At 45.4% G+C, this 26707-nt stretch overlaps 2 protein-coding genes across 2 annotated transcripts; both read left to right on the top strand.

Moving 5' to 3' along the window:
* The first annotated feature begins 3511 nt into the window (after positions 1 to 3511).
* On the top strand, positions 3512 to 13997 carry LOC124468046 (scavenger receptor cysteine-rich domain-containing group B protein). The gene is made up of 12 exons (XM_047020605.1): positions 3512 to 3772; positions 6213 to 6362; positions 6956 to 6988; positions 7772 to 7810; positions 8505 to 8807; positions 8975 to 9043; positions 9945 to 10259; positions 10442 to 10522; positions 10849 to 10920; positions 11084 to 11401; positions 11972 to 12049; positions 12208 to 13997. The coding sequence occupies exons 2-12, from the start codon at positions 6248 to 6250 to the stop codon at positions 12522 to 12524; spliced, it is 1740 nt and encodes a 579-aa protein (XP_046876561.1). The 5' UTR covers positions 3512 to 3772; positions 6213 to 6247; the 3' UTR covers positions 12525 to 13997.
* Positions 13998 to 15127: 1130 nt separating this feature from the next.
* ywhag1 (3-monooxygenase/tryptophan 5-monooxygenase activation protein, gamma polypeptide 1) lies at positions 15128 to 24343 on the top strand. The gene is made up of 3 exons (XM_047020456.1): positions 15128 to 15370; positions 20815 to 23421; positions 23571 to 24343. The coding sequence occupies exons 1-2, from the start codon at positions 15284 to 15286 to the stop codon at positions 21469 to 21471; spliced, it is 744 nt and encodes a 247-aa protein (XP_046876412.1). The 5' UTR covers positions 15128 to 15283; the 3' UTR covers positions 21472 to 23421; positions 23571 to 24343.
* Positions 24344 to 26707: the final 2364 nt, after the last annotated feature.

The following is a 26707-nucleotide window of genomic DNA, read 5'->3' on the forward strand; positions in this document are numbered from 1 at the left end:
TGAATTGATTTCTCACGCTGGCTTCAAGCTCATTTTTTTCCCCAGACAGACCATCAATGCCTTCATTCCCCATCTGACCGGCACGACGGAAAAGGTTTCGCCAAACACTATTTTACATTGTTGTTGCCGTATTCTTTTATTTGTTCTTGTGTCTATCAAACCCACGAGATTGCTTGTTGAAATGTCCCTCAGAGCTGTGCGTGAGAGCATCAAGGTTTCACAGTTAAGGGGCTGGTCTACAGTACACAAGGCCTCAATGACCTCAACGCTCTGAGAAGGGGATTGTTGTGAAGCGTTTATGCCAATACCCTCTGTCTAGTGGGACTTGGCCTCCATGTCTCATACTATAAACAAGCAGACTAGAAGCTGACTGTGCCTAATCTCACCAAGAAAGAACATTTCCTCAGTCTGCAAATTTTGGTTCTAAATTCTATACTGTGGCATGAGTCGAATGTACTGTGGCATATTGTCACATGTTCAGTTTTCACGTGAGGACATACAGCAACATATAACATGATACCTGGGAATGTAGAAACCTTTTGATAAAAATGCTTCCTGAGATTTCATCCCCCCAGCCACTGTATAAATCCCCTGAGGTATGCTTCATATCTCTTCTGTTGCATGCTGCCAAATGGACCAGGAGAGTGTGGACCCTACTTTACCCAGGGAAGGTAGAGGAGGAAACAGAGGGGAAGTCCAATTTGCCTACTCCACTCTCTGTGTGTCTCCTTGACTGAATCATTCAAATATGAGCAATTAATTACAGGTCACGAGTCTCCAGAAATGACTGAGGGATAGGCTTGTGGAGACTCTCTTTCAGTCTAATGGCTAGAGGCAAACATTCGTGTCATATTAAGAAGAGGAAGCCGTTCTGTTCCACCACTTCTGAGCCATTGAGTGTCAGTTATTTGTTCCCATTGTGCAATGACACATTGATTGTCCCCCAGTATTCACCGGACAAATGAAACTATAAAGGAAATGTGGCTCATATGAAACCTCTTTTCAAAGCCCTAATCTGATATCGGGGATTAACTGATTTTCAACGCAATGTACAGATTAAGTCTGAACAAGAGATGTTGATGCCAATTTGTCCAATTTGGTTGTATGCCCATTGACAGCACAACAATACTGTGCAGTACTGTAGGTGGTCTAAATCGTTTTTTATACCATTATACTGGCCCAGGATAATTTGACTCATAATGTGATATGTCAAATATTGTACAGTATATCTGTTTCACAGAGGAAACCTTGCCCATTCAGCAATGCCCAGTTGATGTACAATTCTTCAAATTAACTTCTCATTGTGAAAACAACGGTTGTCATGTTTCACAAATGCTTCCATATAGGATGCAGAGTACTAAATGGCAACATGCCCCACTTTGGACAGGTTTTGCATGACAGTAGTGAGAGGATGTTCACCCATCAGCATTGTGTCATGCCCATATTAAGGGCTACTTAGGTTTCGTAGAACAAAGGTCCTTGGTCGATCTGCAGCCTGATTTTGTGACACAGTGACATAACACAGACATCTACACAGTGTGCAGGTAAGTTCTTACATAAAGATTTTTCTTCTTCTTTGGAATGGCCAATCCACTCTGTAAATAAAGTGATGAGATTACAGTTGTGTAAAAAGGTCCTAGTGAACCGGAGGTATGTCCCCTGCCTGCCATGTTGGTACACAAGGAGATATCTTAGCATATGTCTGCAATTTGTTAGTGTTAGTAGACACAGTTTACAGGGTCAAATCATACTATTTTCCAATACTATTGCCAGCCCACATACTTTTTGACCTTTCAGAAGCACGACAGTCATGACATCAGAGTGTTAACATAGATGCTCTCTTTCACTGGAACTCTTGCAATCTGACAAACGATTGTGAACCCTTGCTTGAACACATTTTTAAGAGGCAGGTGGAAGAGCCACTGTGAAAGCTTGACTCAGCTGTAAGTCTGCCAGCTAATCATTAGTGACCATCTCTCTACCACTGTGATGACTTCTGGAAGACACCTGCCTCAACATCAACCAGAAATCAAAGAAACATCTGCCTGAATGTGTCCAGCGACACGTGAACCCTGCAACACCTTCAGTCACAGCTTTTTGAACAGACAGAGCCATATCTCTTCCATCACTTTCACTGCACCTTACTTTGTGTTTCTGCTTCACTTGCTGTCCCTGGGAATGAACCGGGGAATGATCTGTGGGTTCAAATACTGTGACAGAGGCACATCTTCCAACACAAATGGAGCAGAGATGGGAAGTATGGGCAGGAAAAATACCATGGGTGGATTGTTGAACAAGTGCATTGGCACCATGATAAAGTTGTAAGGAGATACTTTTGTTAACATTGCAGGTAATCTTATAGGTAGGACAAGTTTCATACAATAACAATGATATAGTAGTAGCAATAAACACTTCAATGCAATCTCTTTTATATGGCTCTAGTTCTGGGTAGAGAAGCAAGAAGATTAACGGGAACAATTGCTGGATGTAGTCTGGTTACTGTCATCACATTTACTTGCCAGAATGTTTTTGCCAAAAAAATAGGATATTTCCTTCCCGGCACAGTTTTTTCTCCACACTTTTGAGGTCTTCTTATTCAGGGCGTGGTATGATGTTCTCTGATATCAGTGGTGTCACACAATCAAGCGCGTTCCTGGCCTTCGTGCATCTTTTGTTTGTTCCATCTTTTTGTTTCCCCTTCGTTCTTTTTTTGCCACCCAGTTTCTGGCAGCCAGAGCTGCTTGTGAAGAACAGGTTGGAGAAGCGTTTGTTCTACTCTCATGTGGAGGGACCGAGGGAGGCGCAGTAGTCTGACACAGCTGGTCACAAGGACCAGCACCTGTACCAGATGTTATCACTGGTACAGGAGTTTGAGGTAGTTATGGCTTTAAATATTTACATCTCACATCGTGTTTTTATGGTCAAGTAAAGTATTGACTTCCCATCAGGTGTGCTTTTAAGCTCATCCCCTATTGATGATGAAAAGGACACTCATACTCTACTGGTTAATGTACTTTCCCTCTCTCCCTCATCCTGATTTAGTAGTTGGGTTTAGAATACTTGTGAAGGAGTATAACTGTGTGACTGTTTGTCTCTGTTTGACTGTTTGTGAACTGACGCTGCAGTGTCCTGTCTTCAGCACACCTCACCCCACATCTTGAGCAAAAACCAAATGGAGCCTTTTCAAAACAGATCCTTCAGGAGTGTGCATCGCTGCAGCCGCTCACAATCACACAGTGTGACCGCAGGAGTGTGAGCCCTGCACGCACACACACACACACACACAGCCTTTTCTCTGCCCCATGCATCCTCCTCCTGTGACTGAACACTCCTTTAGATGAGCTGGACCGCACCTTCCGTGAGCGCTACCTGAAATCGGAGCCGCCCAGCTACCTGTGAAGGGTTGGCTTTCAACGGTGCCTTTTTTTCCTGCTGCCTGTTTTAAGCACAGGCAGGTACAGGGCGTTAGAATATTAACATACAATGCTATTGTCTTTATTGTTTTACGTAACCCGTGTCAGAGATGCTAGGTACTTATAGCCAGGGAAGGTTAAGGACATGAATGTCTCAGTGCATGTGATGCTGGATGATTTGTTTTTTCAGACTCTATTTTCACATCAAGTTCTTATGTTTTGCTGTGCGAGTTGGGGAACTGTTCTGTGAGCAACCTACCATTTGATATCAAAGGAAAACTTGTTTTTTCTGCCTTTTTTTTTTAAGGAAATCTATTTTCTTTTTTTTCCTAAAAAGTAAGAGAGCAGCTTTATTCCAGGTATGTTTCTGATTATTGAAACTTAAGTTGTTTTTGTTTGTTGCTTAGAATTGTTATCTTTTTTAAAACCTGGGTTTCTTCAAGGGCATTGACATGGGTAGAGTTTCTACTTAGCTTATTCCTATGACACTTCTGTGAGTTTGCATGTATTCATATAAATCTGAAATTAAATGGCTGGGACAAACTGTAATGTAGTGTTATAATCAAAAAATGTAACACCATGTAGCCACAACAACCTCAGCCATTATTAGAAAACAGGAAAACACTAAAAGACTTTTACTTTTAGAATAGATTCTAGATATGCCTTATCTGTTTTGTCCTTGAATTTAAGGGAAGAAAAAAAATGCTGAAAGAGGATCTTGTTCCTCATGGAAATTGATAAGGGGTCAGACACTGTAGATGTGTTGACAGATTCTATATCTAAATTTAAAGTGCAGAAAATTCCTCCTTTTTAGAGTGTGAGAGAGTGTCGTGCTCCAGGTTATCTCGGACATTAAGGGGTATTTTTGTGGGGCCGAGATCTTTCAGCTATTTCTCAGCGCAGGGCATAGAGGAGGGAGGGGAAGTGCAGGCAACACAAAAGGCAACATTATTCCCCGGCGGATCTGCGCTACATCCCGCTATGAATGGAGTATTGAAAAACACAACATTGGGGACTAGATTATTTTTCATCCCCTCATAACTGAACCATTTGTCCCAGAGTTTCGAGCTGTTTGTTAGCACGGTGTGCAAATGGGACAGCCATGGCGCTGCAGTGCTCAGCTGGCGTTAAAATCCCCTGCTCCTAATTGGACATACAATGACCCCTCTGACAGCCTCTGCTCCCCAGATCTCGTCCTGTTACCCCCGCTGGAGCCAGTGGCCCTCAGCACACACAGCAGCAACTGGCCAGAGCTGTTGTTGTTGCTGCTTGTGCCAGTGGGCATCGCCGTGCATGTAACCCTGTACAGCCTTGACTGAAGAGAAGTGTAGATATACCTGGAGAACATCAAACCAGCCTGCCCCTCCAGCCTGCAGTGCCCCCCTAGCGCTCCTCCAAGGGACAAGAGGCGCCCCTCTGGTGTCATCGAGGCCTAAGCGTTTCGAAGAGTTCCAGTGACAGATTGCAGGAAGCAGCGTTTATGCCTGACGATGGGGACCACAGACAGCAGAAATGTCTTTTTGTGCCCCCTGGGCTCGGAATGTCCACTATCTCCAGGGGCCAATATCATATTCACCCCTCATCATCCCCACGCTAATACATTCCTGGCTGAGGTCAGAGGGGCTTCTACCGGAGCACAAAGACTAACGACTCACAGCCAGGGTAGTCAGGAACACGGACCAAACTCATTTACTAGCAACAAGAATAGGACTTTAACTCTGGTTGTCGATTTCGATTAAATAGTATGACACTCTTTTTAAATGAAATTACATTAATAATTAAAAATATGTTTTCAAGGGACACTGTTAGAGGTAGCCTATGGTGTGTGACAAACTTGGACTTGCTGTAGTTTTACAAAGCCAAAAAGTTTATCTTATTTATGATCTGTTTTGGAATTAAGTAACTGTGACTGGTTGTCCTTTTGCTGTTTGCATGCTTTTGAATGTAAAAAAAAATTACCCTGAAAGGTGAATTGGTTTCCTGAGAGAAAATCCTCAGTTTGAAACTGGATCTCGCGATCTGATAAAAAGCTCCATGTAGGTTGTATGTTTACCGGTTGCTTCTGAACCTATGTTGTACAGCCAGTCAGAAACCCACAAATACAGCTCCTTTCAAGCCTGCTTGTACTTACTGTGCCACACAAATTCCCTGAATGCGTTGGGCAAGATCATCCTCACTATCAGAGTGAAGTGTGGCAGCCATTTTGTGCCAGTGTGCTCGCCACAGATCCAAACACTCACTGTCCTGCCCAGTTTTTTAGCGGCCCAGTGTTTGGGCCCCAGGAAATGGGCCGGCTTCACGCTTCAGCTGGCCTTGGAGCACTCTGGGAGCTGGGCCTGATCCAATCAATAGGCCTGAGCCTGACACATACACACAGCATGGCTCCCCACACCTCACCACCACCACACACCAGTTTCACCCCAGCACATCACATGGGCTCTGGAAACTATTTCTCCTCTAACCACAAACTCTTCTGGTCTGACCTCATGCTCCCCCGTCAATACCGGCTGTCCCTCGTTGATGTGGCTGCAGGGTTTGCCCGTGTGATTTTTGTAGTAGTTGTTTTTTTTCCAAGCCATTCTGTCGATGAGAGAAAACAATCCAATACTACGTTTGGAGTTCTGGGTAGGGGATGCAAAGGGTCATTATTGTTAGTATTAGTAGAGAGCACCACTCTTTGGGGTGAAAGAAGGAACAGAGGAACAACAGAAAGTAAGAGAGTAAAGTATGTTGAGAGAAAGAGACTCCTGTGCACTCAGTGTATGTTAGTGTGTATAACTGTGTGTGTGTGTGTTTCAGGTATCCAGGCGAAGCTTCAGTCAGACCAGCCAGCCATGCCAGTCCAGTGTGTGACAGAGTGTGGGAGGAGGCGATGGATCCGGGCTGTCTGGCTCCTCGTGGCCTTGGTGGGCTCCCTCCTGCTGGCGTCCCTCACACGGCAACAGCTACGTGAGTTTGGGGGCATGGAGGGAGGGGGGGGGGAGGAGGAGTTTCGGGGTTTCAAAATTCTCAAGACTGACTCTCAGCCAGATGTTGAAGGAATCATTGTTGTTAGGTGAACCCCCCCACCCCTCAAAACGACAGAATTATAGGGTACAGATATTAACAGCTATTTGCGCAAATGTGTGGGGAGGGTGAAACGATTCATGTTTGGGAAGGAAAGCGAACTCTTCTCTTTATCGTTCGTGCAGAGAAAGGGGAATGTGACATTTGAGAGGGCGCCACTTGAGCCTGTGTGTTATCAGCATGCATATTGGATGTATATGGAGAGATAACAAACAGGGGGCTGCACCTGGGACAATGTACTGTAGTCCCAGTGGATGATTGTCTTTGTATCCAAACTGTCAACCAGTTGCGGCGCAAAACATCCTGCAGATGTTTTGAATAGAGACAGTGAAGGGGGCGAGTTGTCATCGAATCTACCAGTTGGGAAATCATGGATTTCCTAACTTTAAATAGGCCATGTTTACAAACACTTGGTTGTACTTCGTTTCTGGTACACTTCTCTGGTTTCTGACCATGTTTTTGTCCTCTCATTTCAGGAAGTGTCAACATAAGCAAGAGGGACATTCCCAGTGAGTATAATACAGAGCCTTGCCGAATAATGAACCCACATATTGTACAGCACATAAGAGCATGAATTTGTGCCCTTGGTTTCAATAACCAAAAGAAACATTAACAACGGGAGAAGCCTGTGAAATGACCTAATTTGGGTGTGAAGTTAAGAAAAGCCGTGGTGCCGTCTTTGTGTGAACCATTGAAACCCAAAACTCCAGTCCTGAGGCTTCACTCTGTCCTTAACGTGAGACCAGGGATGTCTTCATCCGGGGTCTGAGGGCAACGTGTGCCCCAGCAGAACATTCTCATCCCAGGGAGAACTAGCTCCAGGAAGGGACCTACTTGGTTCTCTGTCCTCAGGCTCCTCAATGAAATCACATCATGGACCTTCAGTCCCAATCACGTTCAATAGTCCCACTTCAATCCATTTCTGTTTGTTATTATTGCAATTATAATTCAGACTGTTTTAGAGTTAGAATTAAATATGCGTGAAGCTTTAGGAAGAGAAAAACGCTTCATTGGGGTTCCTTTTTGTTTATCCAAAACGTTTACCTTCAGAGTTCACACAAGAATGTGCAAAACCTTTGTGCATATTTCAGTTAGGACGCCATAACTGGTGCACTGCATGGGCTAAATAGGCTTCCTGTCGCGTTTCAAGCTGGGTCTAGGATTACAGGAAAATAGATAGTAGATATAGAGAACTGTAACTATGGAGGGCCAAGAACCTCCTTTCAACAAATAATTTGACCAAAGTCTCTCTCTCTCTCTCCCTCTTCTCCTCCTCCTCCAATTTTTTTCAGCCAATAGCATGGGTTCGTCTACAAGTACACTTCCCCAAGGTAAGCAGATGGTGGTCCTCTGCCAGCTAAAGACACCTCCTCCACACCTCCTGCAACACCCATACTCAACTAAACATGCCTACAAACAGAGAGTGGATCTAGACCAGGGGAGACTGGGAAAGAAAAGGAGAGGATTGAGATGCTAGATGTGTGCCTGGGGCAAACCAAACAAGGTCACTTCCCCTCGCTCTCCATTTGCGTAATCCCTTCAATGACTTATTTGCTATGAGCTCCCTGCTCCACATCCCTCGCCAGTCCACGGTGTCATGTGACTTATTTGGTCTCATTTTGTTACTGAACTTGGAGAGGATTAGTCGTATTCTAAAGGATTCTTGTTGCTATTAAATATCACCAGAGCCATGCCAATTTGTCCCTGCTATTTTATTTTTCCAGACGGTAAAACATCACCGTAATGTACCTTAGACAGTGGGGCTTTCATAAGCCTTGGGCTGGTGCTGTTTCTGTCTGCTGTGGCACGAGCGAGAAACAAAGAGAACGTCTGCTTCCCTCAGCGGCCTGAGAGCATTCCATCTAGCGATTGACCACATTCTCTTCTCCTTAAAAAGAAAGCCAGTCGTCACGACAGTCGCGTCCGTGACAGTCGACTCAGAGTGGGAGGGTTGGTCACGGTCCCTCAGCAGAGAGATCCTGACCCCCCCCCCCCCCCCCCCCCCCGGCTGTCCCTCTCTTCCAGTGCGGCTGGTGAACGGGCGTCACCGGTGCGAGGGCCGGGTGGAGGTGCAGCACAACGACACCTGGGGCACGGTGTGTGACGACGACTGGGACATGGTGGACGCCAACGTGGTGTGCCGCCAGCTGGCCTGCGGCTTGGCCATGGCGGTGGGCAGCAGCTCCCAGTTTGGCCAGGGCTCCGGCCCCATCCTGCTGGACAACGTGGACTGCAAGGGGGGGGAGAACGACCTGGGCCAGTGCGGGAGTCTGGGGTGGGGGATTCACAACTGCTACCACTACGAGGATGTATCTGTCACCTGCAAAGGTGAGCCCCCCCCCCCTCCCCCCGCTCTCACGTTGTGTGATGTCATTGCTGCAACCTCAAAGGGAATGTGTTTCAGCCTTTTCTAAGAAAATACATTGTGTACTGCTTATTAAGAAAAATAGGATTTGTTGGATTTCTGATTGAATGCCGTCCTGCCGTTTTGTCAGACACAACAGTGGTGGACTCAAGAGGCATTATGGAACCTACCACACCTTCTAAGAGAAACTCTGGACTGAGTGAGTCATTCATGTTTTTAAGTTACAGCTGTGTTCATTGTGTTGAGATACTACAGAGTGTTACACAACAGCATGCTAGGCACAGATATGAGACCAATCCACTATGGTGCTTCAGCACTCGCTAAAGCATCTTCTTTAAGGATAAGAAAAATATTATCCTCTTAGTACTCAATGAAATTGCCCCGAGACCAATTGGCCAACAAGAGTCGGACTTCTATCCAGCTCAGTCAAAAGGGTCCTCTGTGAGACAGCAGTACAATAGAGTACATCTCAAAGCCTCTGGAACCTTCTTATCTGTTGTATTGTTTGATGAGGCAGCCTTTGTAGCCACCTCCCAACCATCAGTCACTCTTTACTCCCAAGTGGGGCCACAAGACACCGGGTTTCAAACAGGTTTCAGTATTTTTGGAAAAAACTAACGCACTTGAATCGGCTTGTCCCTCCAAAGTCAGCCGCTGGGAGCCAGTGATGGACCCCTAGACACCTTCCTTAGGTAGCTAGACGTTTCATGAGAAGCTATTGTGACTGGACACATGAGAAGATCTATTGTCCTCTCTACTGGTGTTTCTCTTCAAACTGAACCACAGGATGACAACAAATGTGTTCTTTGTAACTTCAACCCTTCCTCTCATCTGTCATCAGTGCATTCTCTCATTCCCATACCTGCCCATTGTATGTTCCAACTCCTTTATTCTCAGCATAGGCTACTACTGTAGCTACTGTAAAGCTAGCAACATTATACTGTAGGACAACCTGAAACAAATCTGTTGTTGCACACTCATAATACATTAAGGGAGTGTGTCAGGCTGTGGACAATAATGAGAAGAAGTTTGGTAATTGAGACATTAAATATGAGTCAGAATTCATGTTTTGTACCTGATCATTCCATGTCTGGCCATAGGAGATGGTACCCTCCGTCTGATGGGTGGGCTGGACTCGTGCCAGGGCCGGGTGGAGGTCTACTACCGGGGCAGCTGGGGCACGGTGTGTGACGACGACTGGGGCCTGAGTGACGCCGGGGTGGTGTGCCAGCAGATCGGCTGTGGCAACGCCGTCTCCGCTACCACCAACGCCTTCTTCGGCTACGGCACAGGCCACATCCTGCTGGACAACGTCAACTGTAACGGCTACGAGAGCCAGCTGACTAGATGCTACAGCCTGGGCTGGGGCATCCACAACTGTGGCCATCATGAGGATGCTGGAGTCATCTGCTCTGGTGAGCTGCAACTCTGGTCTGCTCTGTCACGGACACAAGCAGAACAGCAAACGTACTCTTGTGCATGCAATGTCAAAATACAAAGCAGGGCAGAAACAGCTCTCCGATGTATCCACATCTCTGATGGAAGTGTAAGGTATAAACAAGACTATCTAAATATGTTCTTCTTGTGTGTGTGCCAGGTTCTGGGTCTACCACTGCGCCCCCGATGAACACAGAGACGTTTGGAGGGAGAGGGTTCTTCTGGACTGACAGCACTGCAGGTACTAGCATCTTACAAACAGGGTTGGGGTTACATTACAATGGGGATGTGAGAACCAGGAACAAGGAATCAGATCCGTGGCCATATACAGGCATGGACATCTGCAGTTAGCTGCAATTCTGCCCCCAGGCCAATAGAGGGGGCTATTAAGTCATGGTTCTGATCTTTTCCATGACTCAGCAGTGCCTCACACAAATGGTGGAGAAACATGGAAGTACTAAACCCCACCTTGTCTCTGGTCTTAAATCACTATAACTATAGTGCAGTGTCTGTAAATATGAATATAACTTTATGGCATAGATACTCACCTGTGGACCGATTCTATAGGAGTGACAGGTGGCACTGTGCCTGTTACTGGGACCACAACAAGGGCTACCACGACTGCTATGACGACCAAAGGTAATAATCCTACAGCTCGTCATCTCTAGACCCAATGAGAAGGGACGACGCGTCAAGACGTTGCACAACCATAATCATTTTTATACCAATGTGGTCTATGAACACTTCCACCTCTCTTCTCTAGAACGTTCTGTAGCCAATGTTCCTCTCTGTCCCTCTGCAGAACAGCCCCCTATTCGCTTGGTAAACGGGGGGAACAACACCTGCCAGGGCCGTGTGGAGGTCTACCACAACACCGTGTGGGGGACGGTCTGCGACGACGACTGGGACCTGGCCAACGCCCAGGTGGTGTGCAGACAGCTGGGCTGTGGGCCCGCCATCGCTGCCAAGGTCCTGGCCTACTTTGGCTACGGATCCGGCCCCATCCTGCTGGACAACGTGGACTGCAGTGGCAACGAGGGGGATCTGACCGAGTGTTTCAATCTGGGCTGGGGTCAGCACAACTGCGGCCACCACGAGGACGCCGGAGTCATCTGTGCACGTAAGACCGGACCCCCTCCACCACGGGATGAACCCGCAAGCAAATTCACAAATGCACATGTCAAGTACACAGTACACAGTCTGCAAGAAGGCCCAGCTAGACACGCCCTCACACACACGTCGAATAGAGTCGAAGCTCCAATGAAACACACAGACAGACACACGCGCCAACAAACGAACGAATCCCCACACGCAAACGCACGATTGGGTGCATAGAAATCCTCCTTAGTCATCACCTTCCACAGTCCCCCCAGAGTCACCAGTCCCCTGGGTCCTGCGTGTTGTCCTCCCTGATCTCTCCGAGGAGAGGCTCCCTCCCAGACCACATCAAATATAAAGAGTGGGAGTCAAGGCTGATCAGCATCAGCGCACTGCTTTAAGGCTAAATAAGACGCACAGTGGAAAAAGGGCTTTCGCTCTTCTGAAACAACGATCCGTGTTCCCAAGAAGACCAGAGGGGGCCTCGATCTGGAATCGAGTCGAAGTTCGTCTATGTATCGAGCGATAGTGATACCCTCTGAGTTTGTGCAGAGGACTGATGTGTTCCATGTGTTCCTCTGTCTTCCCTCAGCCTTTGAGGTCCTGGTTGGAGGTGGACGGGACTTTGATGTGACCCAGACGATGCCCACCCCCCCGCCCCCCAGCGAAGGTCAGTCTCACCTCAAAGCTCCCAAACCTTGGGTTCCCCAGTTTCCCACAGACACCAGCACACATCTTACTGCCGTCTGACAGTGTCAGCCATGTCCATGAGGACCCAATGTGTACGAGTGTGTAAATGTCATGTCTCTCTCCTCTGCGTGTGTAAAGGACAAGTGAGGCTGGTTGGCGGGCAGCATCAATGCGAGGGCCGGGTGGAGATGTTCTCGGGGGCGGCGTGGGGCACGGTGTGTGACGACGCCTGGGACCTCCCAGACGCCCAGGTGGTGTGTCGCCAGCTGGGCTGCGGGCCGGCTGCTGCAGCCAGGGTCGAGGCCTTCTTTGGGCCCGGCGCAGGAACCATCCTCCTGGACAATCTCAAGTGTAGCGGCGCGGAGGGCTCGCTCCAGCAGTGCTCCCACATATCCTGGAACGTGCACAACTGTGACCACACTGAAGACGCTGGGGTCACCTGCTCACTGTCGTGATTCCAGCCACGCCACCCTCCCCCCTCCACTGCCTCAGGGAGAGGGGACAACACCCAGGACTTGTATACATTATGTAAATAACAGCTCACCCAACACATCTTACAATAATAATATTTGATACTTAGTTTATCTATTCCTATTAAGCACTTTATAAATATATGCATATATACATATATATGATATAAAATACACTGCACACATTTTTTTGTGGGGGGGGGGATAAAAAGTGGAAACTAAAGTTTCAAACAGACTCTCTGTATATCTCTTCTTTTATTTTGCCAAGATGCTAAAATATTTACCACTTATACCAGCCACATGGTTGATAGTTCGTTGATGGTTAAGTAAGGTAGGCTGGATCAAGCTCATTTATAATTCAGTGTGGAGATAGTGGGAGCTTCCTCCCTCTATCCTCTGCTCAGCAACACAAACAGCCATAGGATGCAAGCAACATCAACCAGAATCTTCAAGAGGCCTGTTAGCTGTGTAGGAACTGACCTCCTGCTTGCTTTAGGTCAACTCTCTTGTTCACTTTACCTCCACCAGTGGAAAGATTGTTTTCTTGGCACTTTCCTTTGCCACAAGCATGCGCTCCCCATATAAACTAACTCTCTCAATTTATTTCGGAAGAGAACTGGTTGTGTTGATCATAGGCCTCCAAATCCTCAGACAATTCTAAGACCTTGCATCTGGGAATGCTAATTTCCAATTGTCTTGTGTCTATAACAGACTGTGAACTACCATATTTGTTTTATGTGTTTAGTCAAATGTTTGGTTTTCTATAAGACTTCAAATTACTGTTGTATCTCTCACACAATGCTGTTTCAGTAGCAGGGCAAATGATCTAAGCTGTACCGCCTTATTATGGAATGAGTGGTGTCTTGTCCATTTATGTTATGGTTGATTACAGGGTGTATGTTACATATAGTCTTGGCCTGAAAGTGAAGAAGTGTGTGTATGTGTTTATGGAACTGTGTATATGTGTGCATTTGTATATGTATGTAAACATTAAATTACCTGCTTACTTTGGGGAAAGTGCTTGTTACAGAAATCGATCATTACAATTATTAAATCAAGTCCAACGAAATCCTGTTCTGTTTACACAATACATCTTAATATACATGTCAAATGATGATAAGGACATGTTTATACCTTATTGCCATATGTGCGATTGAGAGGAAGAGCACACACAAATTGAATAAATCCAAGAAACGTTCTGACTTGAGTCCATAGCATCGCCAGTCATGGCGCAGCAATTCTCAGGTTCCAAGAAGTGCCTCAGGCCCGGGGGCAAGATAGTGACATGAGATCAGTCATCTGTGAGGGTGGCGGCCATTGCTGGATCCCCACCACTGGAGACCAGTTTGATGTACTTGGTGCAAATATAATGTAAACTATAGTTCTAGTAGCTTAAACCTCTTTCCTCTCCCATGCTGGATGAATATGTGTAGAGATGTAGCAGTGGTGTTGAGCTTCTTCTCCACTGACTTTAACGTTAAGCGTTGTTACTGTGCTGTGTTATTTAACTGGGAATAAAGCTTGTCACTTCAATCAAATCTCACCATGCATCAGTTACTTTTGAATTGTGGAAGAGGGACTGCTCAATGTATACTTTTCAATCTCGATTAATTGCTAAACGAATTAAACTATTCCCCAAAAGGGATGGACTGCCAACTGTGCTTGCTTCTAGATGTGTACAGCATTCAGTGGAAACAGCACTATGGATTTGAAAGATATGTTAGGACAGGACACCATTAGCTGAAATGAAAAATGTGGCCAAAGAATTAGAGGATGTTAGTAAATTTCATTTTACTAAGGCACTGTGGTTCTGCTGGTCTCCTGATCTCTTGGTCTCTCTCTCTCACTCTCTCTCTATCTCTCTCTCTCTCTCTCTCTCACTCTCTCTCTCACTCTCTCTCTCTCTCTCTCTCTCTCTCTCTCACTCTCTCTCTCATTCTCTCTCTCTCATTCTCTCTCTCTCTCTCTCTCTCTCATTCTCTCTCTCTCTCTCTCTCTCTCTCTCTCTCTCTCTCTCTCTCTCTCTCTCTCTCTCTCTCTCATTCTTTGTCTCTCATTCTCTCTCTCTCTCTCTCTTTATTTCTCTCTCTCTCACTCTATCTCACACTCTCTCTCACAGTTGGAGAAAGGCCGGTGCTGAGATTACCAGACATCCCAGTGGCCATTTGATGTGATCCGTTATTCAGAGCCAGTCTGTCATTGCCCAGCAGCTGCTGAGTGTGTCAGGATGATGCAGCCATGCCGCTATGTTCCCCACCACGGAACACATACAGGCCTTCCCAATGACTAAGTCATCCCAGTGATCAATAAGGTCCACTTCGGTGTTCGTTAGGTCTCCAGCCGTGACACCATCTGTAATGTGCACTCAGTTGAGAGTGGGATTAACATTAACTGGTGATTATCAACGAAGGAGACAATGGAGTTCATTGGTCCTTGGGTGTGGCTGACGGTTTAAAAAGGAGCACTACATTTCCCATGTCACCTTCAGTAACAAGACACTGAGTTGACGCCTTATAAGGATTGTTGCGTCACTCTTTGTGGACAAGGCACGCCCATTTGGGTGATGACGTAAATGAGAGAAAGTGAACCGAGGGGGAGGGGGTGTCCCGTCGGCACGCGCAGACAGCGCAGACAGCAGGGAGCAGCTGCAGCAGGAGGACCTGGTAATCATTTACTCCATTGCAAGTCACATATTCCTATTTAGCTTAAAATTCTAGAACCACATTGTATCAACGACATCTAAAATGGTAGATCGTGAGCAACTGGTGCAGAAAGCCAGGCTGGCTGAACAGGCAGAGAGATATGATGATATGGCAGCTGCCATGAAATCGGTAAGTTCTGCTCTGGAATCATATTTCTCCTATGAATCTAGGTGTCATAAATAACTGCAACCATATTACTTCAGTTTATAATGTTTGCAAAACCTGTAAATAATTGATGTAGCAACAGCCTTTGCAAAAAAATGATTAAGGATATAAATATTCAATATCTTTTAATCAAGTGATACATATTTGGTGTATTAAACCCGTGATTAATTATCATTTTAATAATAAATGCTATCTCTTAAACACAAACGAGGATGGCCAATATGCCATTACAGTAACATTTGAGGGAAGTTGATTGTGAGGCCCCACGTACAGCATGCAAATTATTATCAATTACAAAATGATACATGTCTTGATTCCAAGATTCATTGCCAAACCATGGGTATACTGTAATGTATGAAAGATTGTCAATCGATTTTCTTTACTGAAAATGTGCGCTGATAACCCCATTTAGGAGGCAGGTTAGGTTGAAAAGTGTTTGAGGGGACAATGAGCGGACCGAATGCGGACTGTTTGATCTTGGGGCGGTGCCTTTTGACAGTTTTTTCTATCGCACAGCATATTTATACATTTACTGAGAAATTGCGAAATGGATGACCAATTCTCAAACTGTTAAGAGAAATGTAGCCAGGGAACGTAGAATTTACTCGCGTCAAATGATGCGCATAAGGGTAGATTAGCCAGAGGACAAGCAGTGTGTGTAGCAGAGCCCATAATTAGAGATGATGAGGTCTCGGTTATAAGGCTGATACATTGTTAGATTAATCATCTAGTTACAGATGTCGAAAACATTGGTTATATTGTGAAGAAAACAATTACCCGCACAAGTGACTTCAAAACCACCCACTTTTGCGCACCGTGCTTTTGTTTAATGCAACACTGGCTGCGTCTTGATTGAAATCAGCGCAACAATGCCTATCTGTAAAATACGCTACAACCCTTTCACTTACAATCCGTGGGTGGCACCAGAAAACTGTTTCTAGAACGTTCCGTGGTTGTCATATTGCAGTAATAATGTGTGCAGACTGGAACGCTATAATCTATGGTTACCGATATGTTCACGTTTCATCTATAGCTTACACACCTTATAGCATCTGCATCCTTGCCTCTCAGTCTCTTTCGGCAAGCATAGCAGGTTGTCTGATAAGGCGTGTCGCAGCGTGTGCCAAGGTGCAGCATCCGTATTGCACCATTTCGTACCCAGCCTTTTTCATAAGTATCCAAATTGTAAAATGCATTTACACAGCTTTATGATTTAACAAGTCCTTCCACGGCAGGGTGAAAACAATCAATGTCATTGGTGTTCAATTGATTTCTTATGGCCTATTGCATTGTAAGGCTGTTTTGACATCCTGTGATGGCTCATGACATGTAGCCGGTCTCCAAAGCCTACTCCACATTCAGTGGCACTGCAGAAACAGGACCAATTCCTGTCTGGACATCAAGGTTTACGACCAGACATGCAGATATGGCAGCCACAGTCCACTCTGTCACTGCCCTACCAGGCCAAGGGTCTTAGTTCTCAGTTACTACTCTAAAAGTACAACTAAGTTAGGGTCAACCCAGAAGACAAGTGTGTGTGTGTGTGTGTGGAGGGGGGGGGGGGGGAGAAGCAGCATGTGTGTAACGTAAAGGAATCGTGCTCTCCAGGACCAGGTGGTTGTAATGTCACAGGGGGGCTGTTGGCTCCACCCCTCAGATATATGCTGAGTCAGAGCCCCCCCACCCCCATTAGGGCTGGTGGGAGGGGCGTGCTGCAGCAGTGGGGTGTGTCTGCCTCACCCATCAGCTGAGGGAAATCCCTCCACCACTGCAGTCATGGTAACTGCCCAGTGGCAGCTGAACCCAAAATCCGACTGACTCGAACTGGACTGACTCCCAAGTATTTCCTTGAAATCTACATGGGAGGAGAGCTTTGTGAGTCAGCTCTTACTGGTGCAGCTGCTCTCAGAGTGGCACAGCTCTGGAATGATTACGTCCATTCTTAATTTCCCCCTCGAATGACTAAATATTTTTGATGTTTTATAAAATCCCCACAAGTCAATACTGTAAAGTCACTTTCGTGTACAATGACTTGCAGCATTAGATCCACCACCTTTGGAAGCCTGTATGGACTGCACCACTTCCTCCACCAGAACATTAATTTGATTCCATCCGGAAGCAGGAGGGGTCTCTATGTTTAACCCATCTCTGAAATGACGAAGCGAGGCTAATTCCTCCCTGGGCCAAACGCATCCAGTCCTATGAAGTCATGTTGCCTCAGGCGTGTGTTATTTCACTATCTTGGACTGGTGACTCAGAGAGAGCATGTACCAGCATGCCATTCATATTTGGCCGGCTGTGCACCCCACTTTGTACACGGCTGGGTTTAAAGGGAAGGGCGTCTTGCCCTAGTCGAGAGTGGGTTAAATCACCCTTCTGTGCTGTGTCATGTGAATGATGTGGCCGCCTCCCTTTAAGAGTGGAGCTCTCATTCCTCACAAATGTGGACTTGGGCCCTGAAACATACCATTGCAGCAGCACATGTTTTTTTCATGTCTTTGGAGTTAAAAAAGCTTTTATATGTTTTATTTTTAGAAGCCTGCAGCAGCTGCAACAGAGGGGGGGGAAAATCCATGAAATACTGCAGTCATATATGGTTACATAACAACAAAGAGCTACTTGAAGCATCCCCCTCCTCACACACACACACACACACGCACGCACACACACACGCACCCTCACATCCCCACTTTTCCAGTACCACGCTCTCATTTTCTCTTTCTCTATCTCCTCTCTCCCTCTCTGTCTCCCTTACTCACTTTCTCTGCTTCAACCAGCCATCTCCGCTCGCCCTGCTTGTGACGTCAGGCAGCGCGAGCCACCTCTGTGCTCTGCAGGCTGGGCGAGAGGAGGCAGAGGGGTTGTCACATCAGTTTAGAAGAAAGAGAGAAGAAAAAAAGGAAAGCCAATGCATGTGAGGGATTAGAAGTGAGCAATGGGGAGTGGACCGGACCAGGACTGAATCCTCATTCTCGAGTTCATCTCACCATTGGTGGATGGTATTCTGCAGCATGATAATGGCCTTAGAAGATAGATTTTCACTGCCTCCCTCCTCACCTTTCCCTGGACAGATTCCTTCACTCCGACCCCTGTGGAGGTTCGTGGGCGTGTGGGGCGCCATGTGAGAGGAGGAACACACTGTGTTTCCTACGCTTTTGTTGGTGTGAACAGTGGCTTGGAAGTTGACAGGCCTGTGCGGGGATGGGTCACGAGAGCGTGAGCTCAAACGATGAGCTTTTTGAGCAGACAGAGGGCCCTATTGTGAGCCCTCCATCACAGCTTCCGCTGGGCCTTTCTGCCCGGCCCACAGACAGCTTAAACAAAGACGTCCATGTTTTTACAGAAGGATTGTTTAGGTCTTGTTTTTCTGACCTCACTGCTGCTCTGGCTTAACCTGATGCTGGTAGCCTAGATACTGAGATGGCCCTAGGTTGCCTCTCACTTTGATGTCTGAGGTGATAGCATACTAAGCTTAACTGATACAGGTGGTCAGGTATGTGTTTTAAGCTCTGTGTTCACATAGGGGGAAGTCAACTTTGATCCTTCCAAACTAGGCTGAAGAAATTGTTTTGGCCTTCTTGTCTGCTTTTTCAGGAAATCTACTTACAACACAGTACAGAGGCCATTTTTATGGTAGGCCTCAAGTTTATGGGGCCTGGAACACATAATGCTTTTAGAATGGTGTTCAACTGGGGTCTGTGTTAATGTTGGGTTGCATGTGCTTGCTTGGATATCCTGCTGATCATCAAACAACTTGTTGTATGACATGTTGAATGTAAGGGGGCTGGGTGGGGGTGGGTTTGAATTGCAACAAGCAGGTCAAGGTCGTTTCATGTTGCACTCCAAGTGGACTGTGGAGATTATGGCCTTTCCTGGGACCAGCGACTGCTGCCAGATCCTGTAGTCTGGCACACCCCAAAACAAAGTACATCTCTGAGTTTCCATGGAAACTGCAGATTGCATGATGGATCGCTCTTTGCCCTCCGGCCCCTCCCTGTGAATCGGAGGTTATCTCTCCAGAAGGGAGGGTTGGTCCTCAGCCGCCAGCAAGGGGAGGAGACATGAAACATGGTTTCGACGTTGAATGTTTTTACTGCATGAAGGACATGGTATAGTTCCACGGATAAACACTCAGACCAGAGGGATTAGTCATAGATGATATTGACATTTTTTTATATTCCAACATCTAATCAGTGTCCTACTGCTAATTCTGAGAGCATGTTCAGCTCTTATGCTGGTGACACTGCAGACACAGGTGGTGTCGTCCTCATTACTCAAGACGACATGGGGAGATAACAGAGGTGATTTAGATGTCACTCTGCCAGTCAGGAGGATTGGCTGCGGTACAGTGTGTCTAGATCTACTTCACGATAAGATATGTTCTCCAAGGCCTGAGAACAGCCTTATTATCTCTATGACAGGCGATATGAAGGTTTTGATGTTGTACCAAAACTAATGCACCAATCTTTTAAGATGGGCAACTAGATAGGATCATTTGAAGGGATTTCAAGATTGCTTCATGAAGTGTTAGAGTAGTGCGTGGTAACGTTGTCATGGCATTGTCACGTCATACTACGGTACTCGACATAGTCTGTCCTTTAATTGAAAACGCTTTACTGGATATTTCAACCGTTCATGCTGACAATAATGACGTGATTCCTCTGAAGCAATGTTAGTGTGCATTTAGGTTTTTAAATGTGGAACCCTCAAGTCAATATCCTCAAACGGGAAATCTTCCATCCACCACTTGGCCAAGGGCAAAGCAGCTTAAAGCAAGCAATCAAGTCAGCTTAGTCCTCAGCTTCTCTGATTTTGGAGTATTTACAAATGGCCCAAAATCTCTCTGGTTAAAGATTCAGAACAGGATGTTGTTTTGGTTCGGTTGACTAACACCCCAGTCATACGAGGTGTCTTACAAAGAGGCTTGGTGTGAGCTGTCTCGAACACATGCTCTGGTGGGGAAGGCAGGGACAAACAGGCATCATATTCAGAGAGGCTGAGAGGAAGTCTCTGCTGGAGGCAGCATAGTGGCAGTGGGAAATAAAGGATTAAATCCTCCAGCCAGACACTGGCCTCTGGAAACAAAACAAAACAAGCATTCAGAGCTGGAGATAGCCAATGAGCAGCAGTCCTGTAGGGGATGATGTCATCTCACTCCAGGCGCGGTTTAACCCACTTCACGCAGTGACAGGGATCACTTGGTCATGGAATTAACCTGTCACAGATAGTGTGTGAATGTAAATCATGAATGGACATGCCTCACTTTGTTTCAGTGTCACAATCGCGGCCTAGAGAGCTAGTGTGGCGGCAGATATTGCCTTCACAGAGTAAAAGCTCGAGGGATAAACATGTTGACTGTTGTAAGTAGATCCTCTTTTATAACCTGCCTTTCTCTTCTCTTCCCCCAGGTCACAGAGCTGAACGAGGCTTTGTCCAATGAGGAGAGGAACCTTCTTTCGGTGGCCTATAAGAACGTGGTCGGGGCGCGGCGTTCTTCCTGGCGTGTCATCTCCAGCATCGAGCAGAAGACCTCGGCCGACGGCAACGAGAAGAAGATTGAGATGGTGAGGGCCTACCGGGAGAAGATCGAGAAGGAGCTGGAGGCCGTGTGCCAGGACGTGCTCAACCTCCTGGACAACTTCCTCGTCAAGAACTGCAATGAGACCCAGCACGAGAGCAAGGTGTTCTACCTAAAGATGAAGGGAGACTACTACCGCTACCTGGCCGAGGTGGCCACCGGCGAGAAGAGGGCTACCGTGGTAGAGTCCTCCGAGAAGGCCTACAGCGAGGCCCACGAGATCAGCAAGGAGCACATGCAGCCCACCCACCCCATCCGCCTGGGCCTGGCTCTCAACTACTCCGTGTTCTACTACGAGATCCAGAACGCCCCCGAGCAGGCCTGTCACCTGGCCAAGACCGCCTTCGACGACGCCATCGCCGAGCTGGACACCCTCAACGAGGACTCCTACAAAGACTCCACTCTCATCATGCAGCTGCTACGAGACAACTTGACACTGTGGACGAGCGACCAGCAGGATGACGAGGGAGGGGAGGCCAACAACTAAAGAGTCCGAGCTCCTGGTCCCCCAACACACACAACACGCGCGCTCACAAATGACAAGTAAAAAAATACAAAGTTCATAGAAATAAAAAATGGGGCCGGTGGAAATATCGGCAGCCACTTTTGCTGATGATACCGCAGCTGCAGTTCTTTATTTTTCCACAAATTTAAAGTGAAAGAAAGAGAGTTCAAAGAGGAGTAGGAGAGAAGAATTTAAGTTTAAGAATTACTTAAGTAACAAAATAAGACCCCTCCTTAGCAACAGTTGCCAAAACATCACTTAGAGGGCAGAGGTTCTGTCAGGCAGTGGGGCTATTGGGTTAAAGTGACCGCCTTGAGCTGGCATAGTCTTCTAACTTCTCCAAGGTGGAGATGTTTAATTGTACAAGGTTCGGGAGGAGCTTTTAAAATCTTAGGAGAAGTTTGGTTCTTGAGCAAGAAGAAAATCAAGCTATATAGCGAGTAAAACCTTGGGCGCTATCGCATTTCTAAAAGAATGAGTTTAGCAAATGGGTTGCTGAGAGTGAGACAAGGTGTTGTTGATGAAACAAGTCACCTGAGAGATAATAGCTTAATGGAATATAAGTTGCACCACACAAGGAGAATTGTGTGGAAGCTGTTTGTCTCTGTGACAGAACATTCATAACCAGTTTTGTTCCCACTGTGCTAGATACGTGTCAAGCCCTGATAGTCATACTTAATACAGTCAGTAAACCAGTACAGCATATCCATCTCATGATCCTCATGATACATACACACATGCATTTTTTTCCGGGCACCTGAATATTATTGTGAGTATCATTATTATAACGTTAACATTGAATGTCCTGGGTCAAACAATACAGAAGACACAAACATTTTAAGTCGCATAAATGAAGTAACTGAAAATTGTATTCAACAATTTACTACCCCAGGATAACTAAATCTTGTGCTTAAAAATATTTAGCTTGATTCCGTTCATCCCCGAAATGACTCACAGAGTCGACAGGAAACGCTCTATTAACGGACTAATTACAATTTGAGGATAGAGCACTGGAAATGTCAACTGTAAGATTATCTAAAAGTAACTTTTAGGTTTGTGGATTTCCTTTTGTATCCATTTGTTCAATTGCCAAGAAATGCACTTGCCTATAATACTGTCTCTTCAGTGTTAAACTGCTCCAATATTCTCCATAATACAATTATGTGCATGCTGGTAAAATATTTCTATACAGTAGCTTGACTTAATTAACTTATATTGTAGATGTTATGTATTCATACAAATATGAAATTAGTAGACTTTTGATTATTTTCTATTTATTACTTTGATCGATTTTTCTCTCCCGTGTTTTCTTCGCTCCATGTTCTGAAGTATGCTATACCAAAACAGTGATTGCTAACAATAAATTGATGTGTTATTGACATTTCTGTGGTGACATGCAATTCTTTGCTGACAGAGGGGAGGGGAGAAAAACATAATTTGAAAAAAAATAACAGATTTATGTTTTGTTTGTCTATAAGCTTTTTTGTTTATGCCATTTCTGTCAGATTATGCAGAGATGTTTCTAGAATGGCTCTGTGTTTATGTAAGGTTTATTCATGGAGAATCATTTGTTTCTTACACTTGTTTCACTTTCAGGGTTCTAATGCGTGACCTTAAATGTGAATTATTAATGGTTGAACCAGAAAAAAACGGAAGAAATAGTGTTGACAAAGTCAATAATCTTGAATGATTAAATTCCCTGAACTATATTTAAATTCGACAATTATGTAATCCATTTCAACATGGGGCTTTGTTTTTTATAAATGTGCTTCGCATTCATTGTCATTTTTGAAGAATTTGTTGAGACCAATTTTCATGGTCTGGGCTATATTGTGTAAGATGGGACAGGCAGACATATGAGTATATATTGTACACTAAATATAACTATATGAAGAGTTTTCATAGTATAATATATAATGGATTTAATATAATGTACTGTGTGTACAGTGTAAATTGTGGACACTGTTGATTCTATAGTCTAGTGTAATTGTACATTTGTTCATGAATATTTAGATAGACAGATAGATAGATAGATAGAAAGATAGATAGGTATTTTGAAATGGAAACAGTAATTCACTAAGATGCATGGTTCTTTGGGAGATGTTGGGACAGGAACTGCAGAGACAGAGTAGTATTAGAATGCACAGCTGCTTTAAACCATCCTCTGGGGCCATCTCAGTTTCATGGGGGCCTTCAAATGTTGCTTCTAGTCGGATTTCTGGCATGTGGTCATCACTGACAGTTAGGCAGCCATTTCAAAGCTGGATGCTTGCTAATTCAAGGCAACATTAAGATTGAAATCTACTACTGTCGCGTTGGATAGCCCCCCAGCTGCAAAACCCTGGAAAGTGAGATGTGACCAGATAATGGCATGTCCAACTAACACGGAGGATAGTCAGGGTACATGTGTGGCTGCCCTGAAACCACAGGATGAGTGGGACGGTTTTTCTTTATTTATTTGTGTCACCATTTGTATTTTCCTCTTTAATTTTCTGATGCAACCACTTTACGTTTCCATAACCAATGGTCACCATGTTTTCACCGATATGAAAGATGATTCAATGATGATGAATAAAAAGACAGTATGTTATTGTGTTCCTATTTCTGCAAACGCTGTGATGGAAGCTACAAATGTACCGAGGCTCAGTCTCCTTTGAATTAGTTCAAGTAAACTCTGGTGGTTTTGACTGAATTGTACTTTCGACAACTATTAAACCCACTGATCATTCTGTATCTTACAATGATGATACTGTAGCATCTGAATATTAGGACGATCCCACCATGGCTAAAACCCAATGTATTGCCCAGCATTGAATGCAACACTGGTATGTATCAATAAAACTGTTGGATCCTGGATTATTTGAGCTTGATGAATGTACCTGCTCCCCTGTCTCTCTCCACAAATCTCGTTCAACACTGGGGCTTGGGTGTGTGTGTTCACCTTGAAGTCAGTCACAATGTATAGTGCAGGCTGGCAGTTCAAGGCCATGCTACTTATAGGAAATGACAGCTTAGATTACCTCTGGATGACAAAAAGATAGCATAATGCTGAATCAGTGCTACTCCATGCAGCACAAACTGGGCTTAACCCCCACTCTGCTCAAAGTCATGTGCACAATTTGCTGGAGTAAAATGGAGTCAGTAGGGCATCCGTAAGCAGATTGTGCTCATTTCCCCCATAGTAGTTATTGATTTCTGGAACAGGGTTCTACGGTAAATCGAAGGCTGGGGAAGAGAAGGTCTTGATGTAGCAGTAGAGTATTTGTGCGGGGAACTAGAATTGATGGTGGACAGATTTCCGCTCCAGAGGAATGGGTGCTACCTTCATCCATCACTTCCTAGGGTTGCTGATGTTTAGTTCAAGCACGGTGAGAAACAAGTCATGCTTACACAAAAACCACAATGAGTTCTGGTGTATCTTTAACTTTACATTTAAATATTTTGTTTGAGTTCCAAAGGTTCTCAGTATGTGTGGAACAGGCATGTTTTCAGAAGACCACATTAGTTCATTTACACAACCTAAACAAGCAGCCACAGACCACTGTTGGTAGGACATCACTTATAAACCTCAAACCCATCTGGGGTTACTCACATAACTTACAACAAACTAAATTAGCAGACAGATACCTTCGAAGTAACAAAAGGCAAATCATTCAATCCAATCAATTACCCTACAGTGACTCACAAAAGCGGTTCTCTGTAATTTATTTTCGAAAATGATTTATTCTCCTTTCCTATGGTGAAGGAGTCAGCCAATAGTGGCTAGGACAGGGAATCGGCACTAGCCAATCCCGTTGCTGTTGCTAGGGATAGACAACGCAATACAGTACCAGACGCAAGCTGAGTCTTGCATCTTTCACCATACATCTCCAACCGCAATACAAAACCTGGTGCAGGAGAGGCGGATTTTAAATGGATACTCTTATGTCTCTTTAGCAAAGCACAATGCGCATATTGTTCAAATTAAAATGTCAAAGCTATTTATTTTGTTATTTATGTAGTTGTGGTAGTGAGTGGGCTGAAACAGGCAGTTTGTATTATATCAATAAGCTGATAATTGTGTAACTGTAAACAGTGTGCTTCGCTTCACTGTGAATAGAGATCAGATAGTTACACTATTCAACATCTATTTGTGACTTACAATTTGATACTTTCCATGTTCAACTGCACATGAACACAAACATCATCTCTGCCACACATCTTCTGTTAGTCCAGCGCAGAACAACTTGTGTCTAAGTGTACTGTGCGGATGATCATTGAGCAATGATTGGTCTACCAGTCACTCTTTACTTTCGTACTTTCAGACTTTGGGAAGTCATCACAGGGCTATCCCCCCCGTAGAGAGGAGGTGAGCATGTCTCAGTCTGACAAGACCTTTTCACTCTGACACATAGGAAGAGCCTGCTCTTAATAGATTATCAAAGGTCATCATCTTTCCTAATATAACTATCACCCCATGCACACACACACACAAACTCTTGGACTGTACGCATGCACACAGGCTCAAATATATCTTTCACTACACATCTCCAGCCGCATCCCAACACCTGGTGCAATGGAGGGTTATAATGCTACTATGCAGTCTCACCGAGGTATATTTGTACAGCCGTATCTGAGAGCCATTTCCTGTCCCAGCAGGTGCACGGTAGCTGTGACAGACATGCAGACAGACTCTGAGTCATCGTTCCCGGTGAAAAACCACTGCAGGAGTCCGTCTGTCAAGTCGTGGCCCAGTGAAGGTGACCCCTGCCTCACTCGGGTCAGAACTGCGAAGTCTGTCATCAGAGAGCGGCATTCCTGGCACTTCTCCATTTTTCGCCTTTTACTTTGGACGGAGCTCTGCTGATGGTGCAGTCTGGGTCTACCGAGGTGAACGCGCTCTGGGCAAGATTCTCAAATGAGACAGGTTCAAGGGGGAATTGATTTGTTCCCGTGAAAAGAACACAATGTGAAGATACCGATTAAGATTCACCTTTTCTTTACTTGTGAGGTGGAACAGTGAAGACGGTAGTTTAGGCTCCTTAGATGTGGCTGTTGCAGTCCATAACGGTACTGCGGACCGGAGCGTCAAGAGAATGGATACTAATCTCTATCCTCTACATAAACTTTGTCTCCAGATCACATTAGAGCTTCCTTTTGAGAGCTGGCCTACTTCGGCCCGTCAGACGAGGATGAAGCATGCTGAGAATGCGTCCAATCAGAGGGCGAGGCCGATTGC

Source organism: Hypomesus transpacificus, chromosome 5, assembly GCF_021917145.1.
Source record: "Hypomesus transpacificus isolate Combined female chromosome 5, fHypTra1, whole genome shotgun sequence".
Classification (NCBI taxonomy): Eukaryota; Metazoa; Chordata; class Actinopteri; order Osmeriformes; family Osmeridae; genus Hypomesus; species Hypomesus transpacificus.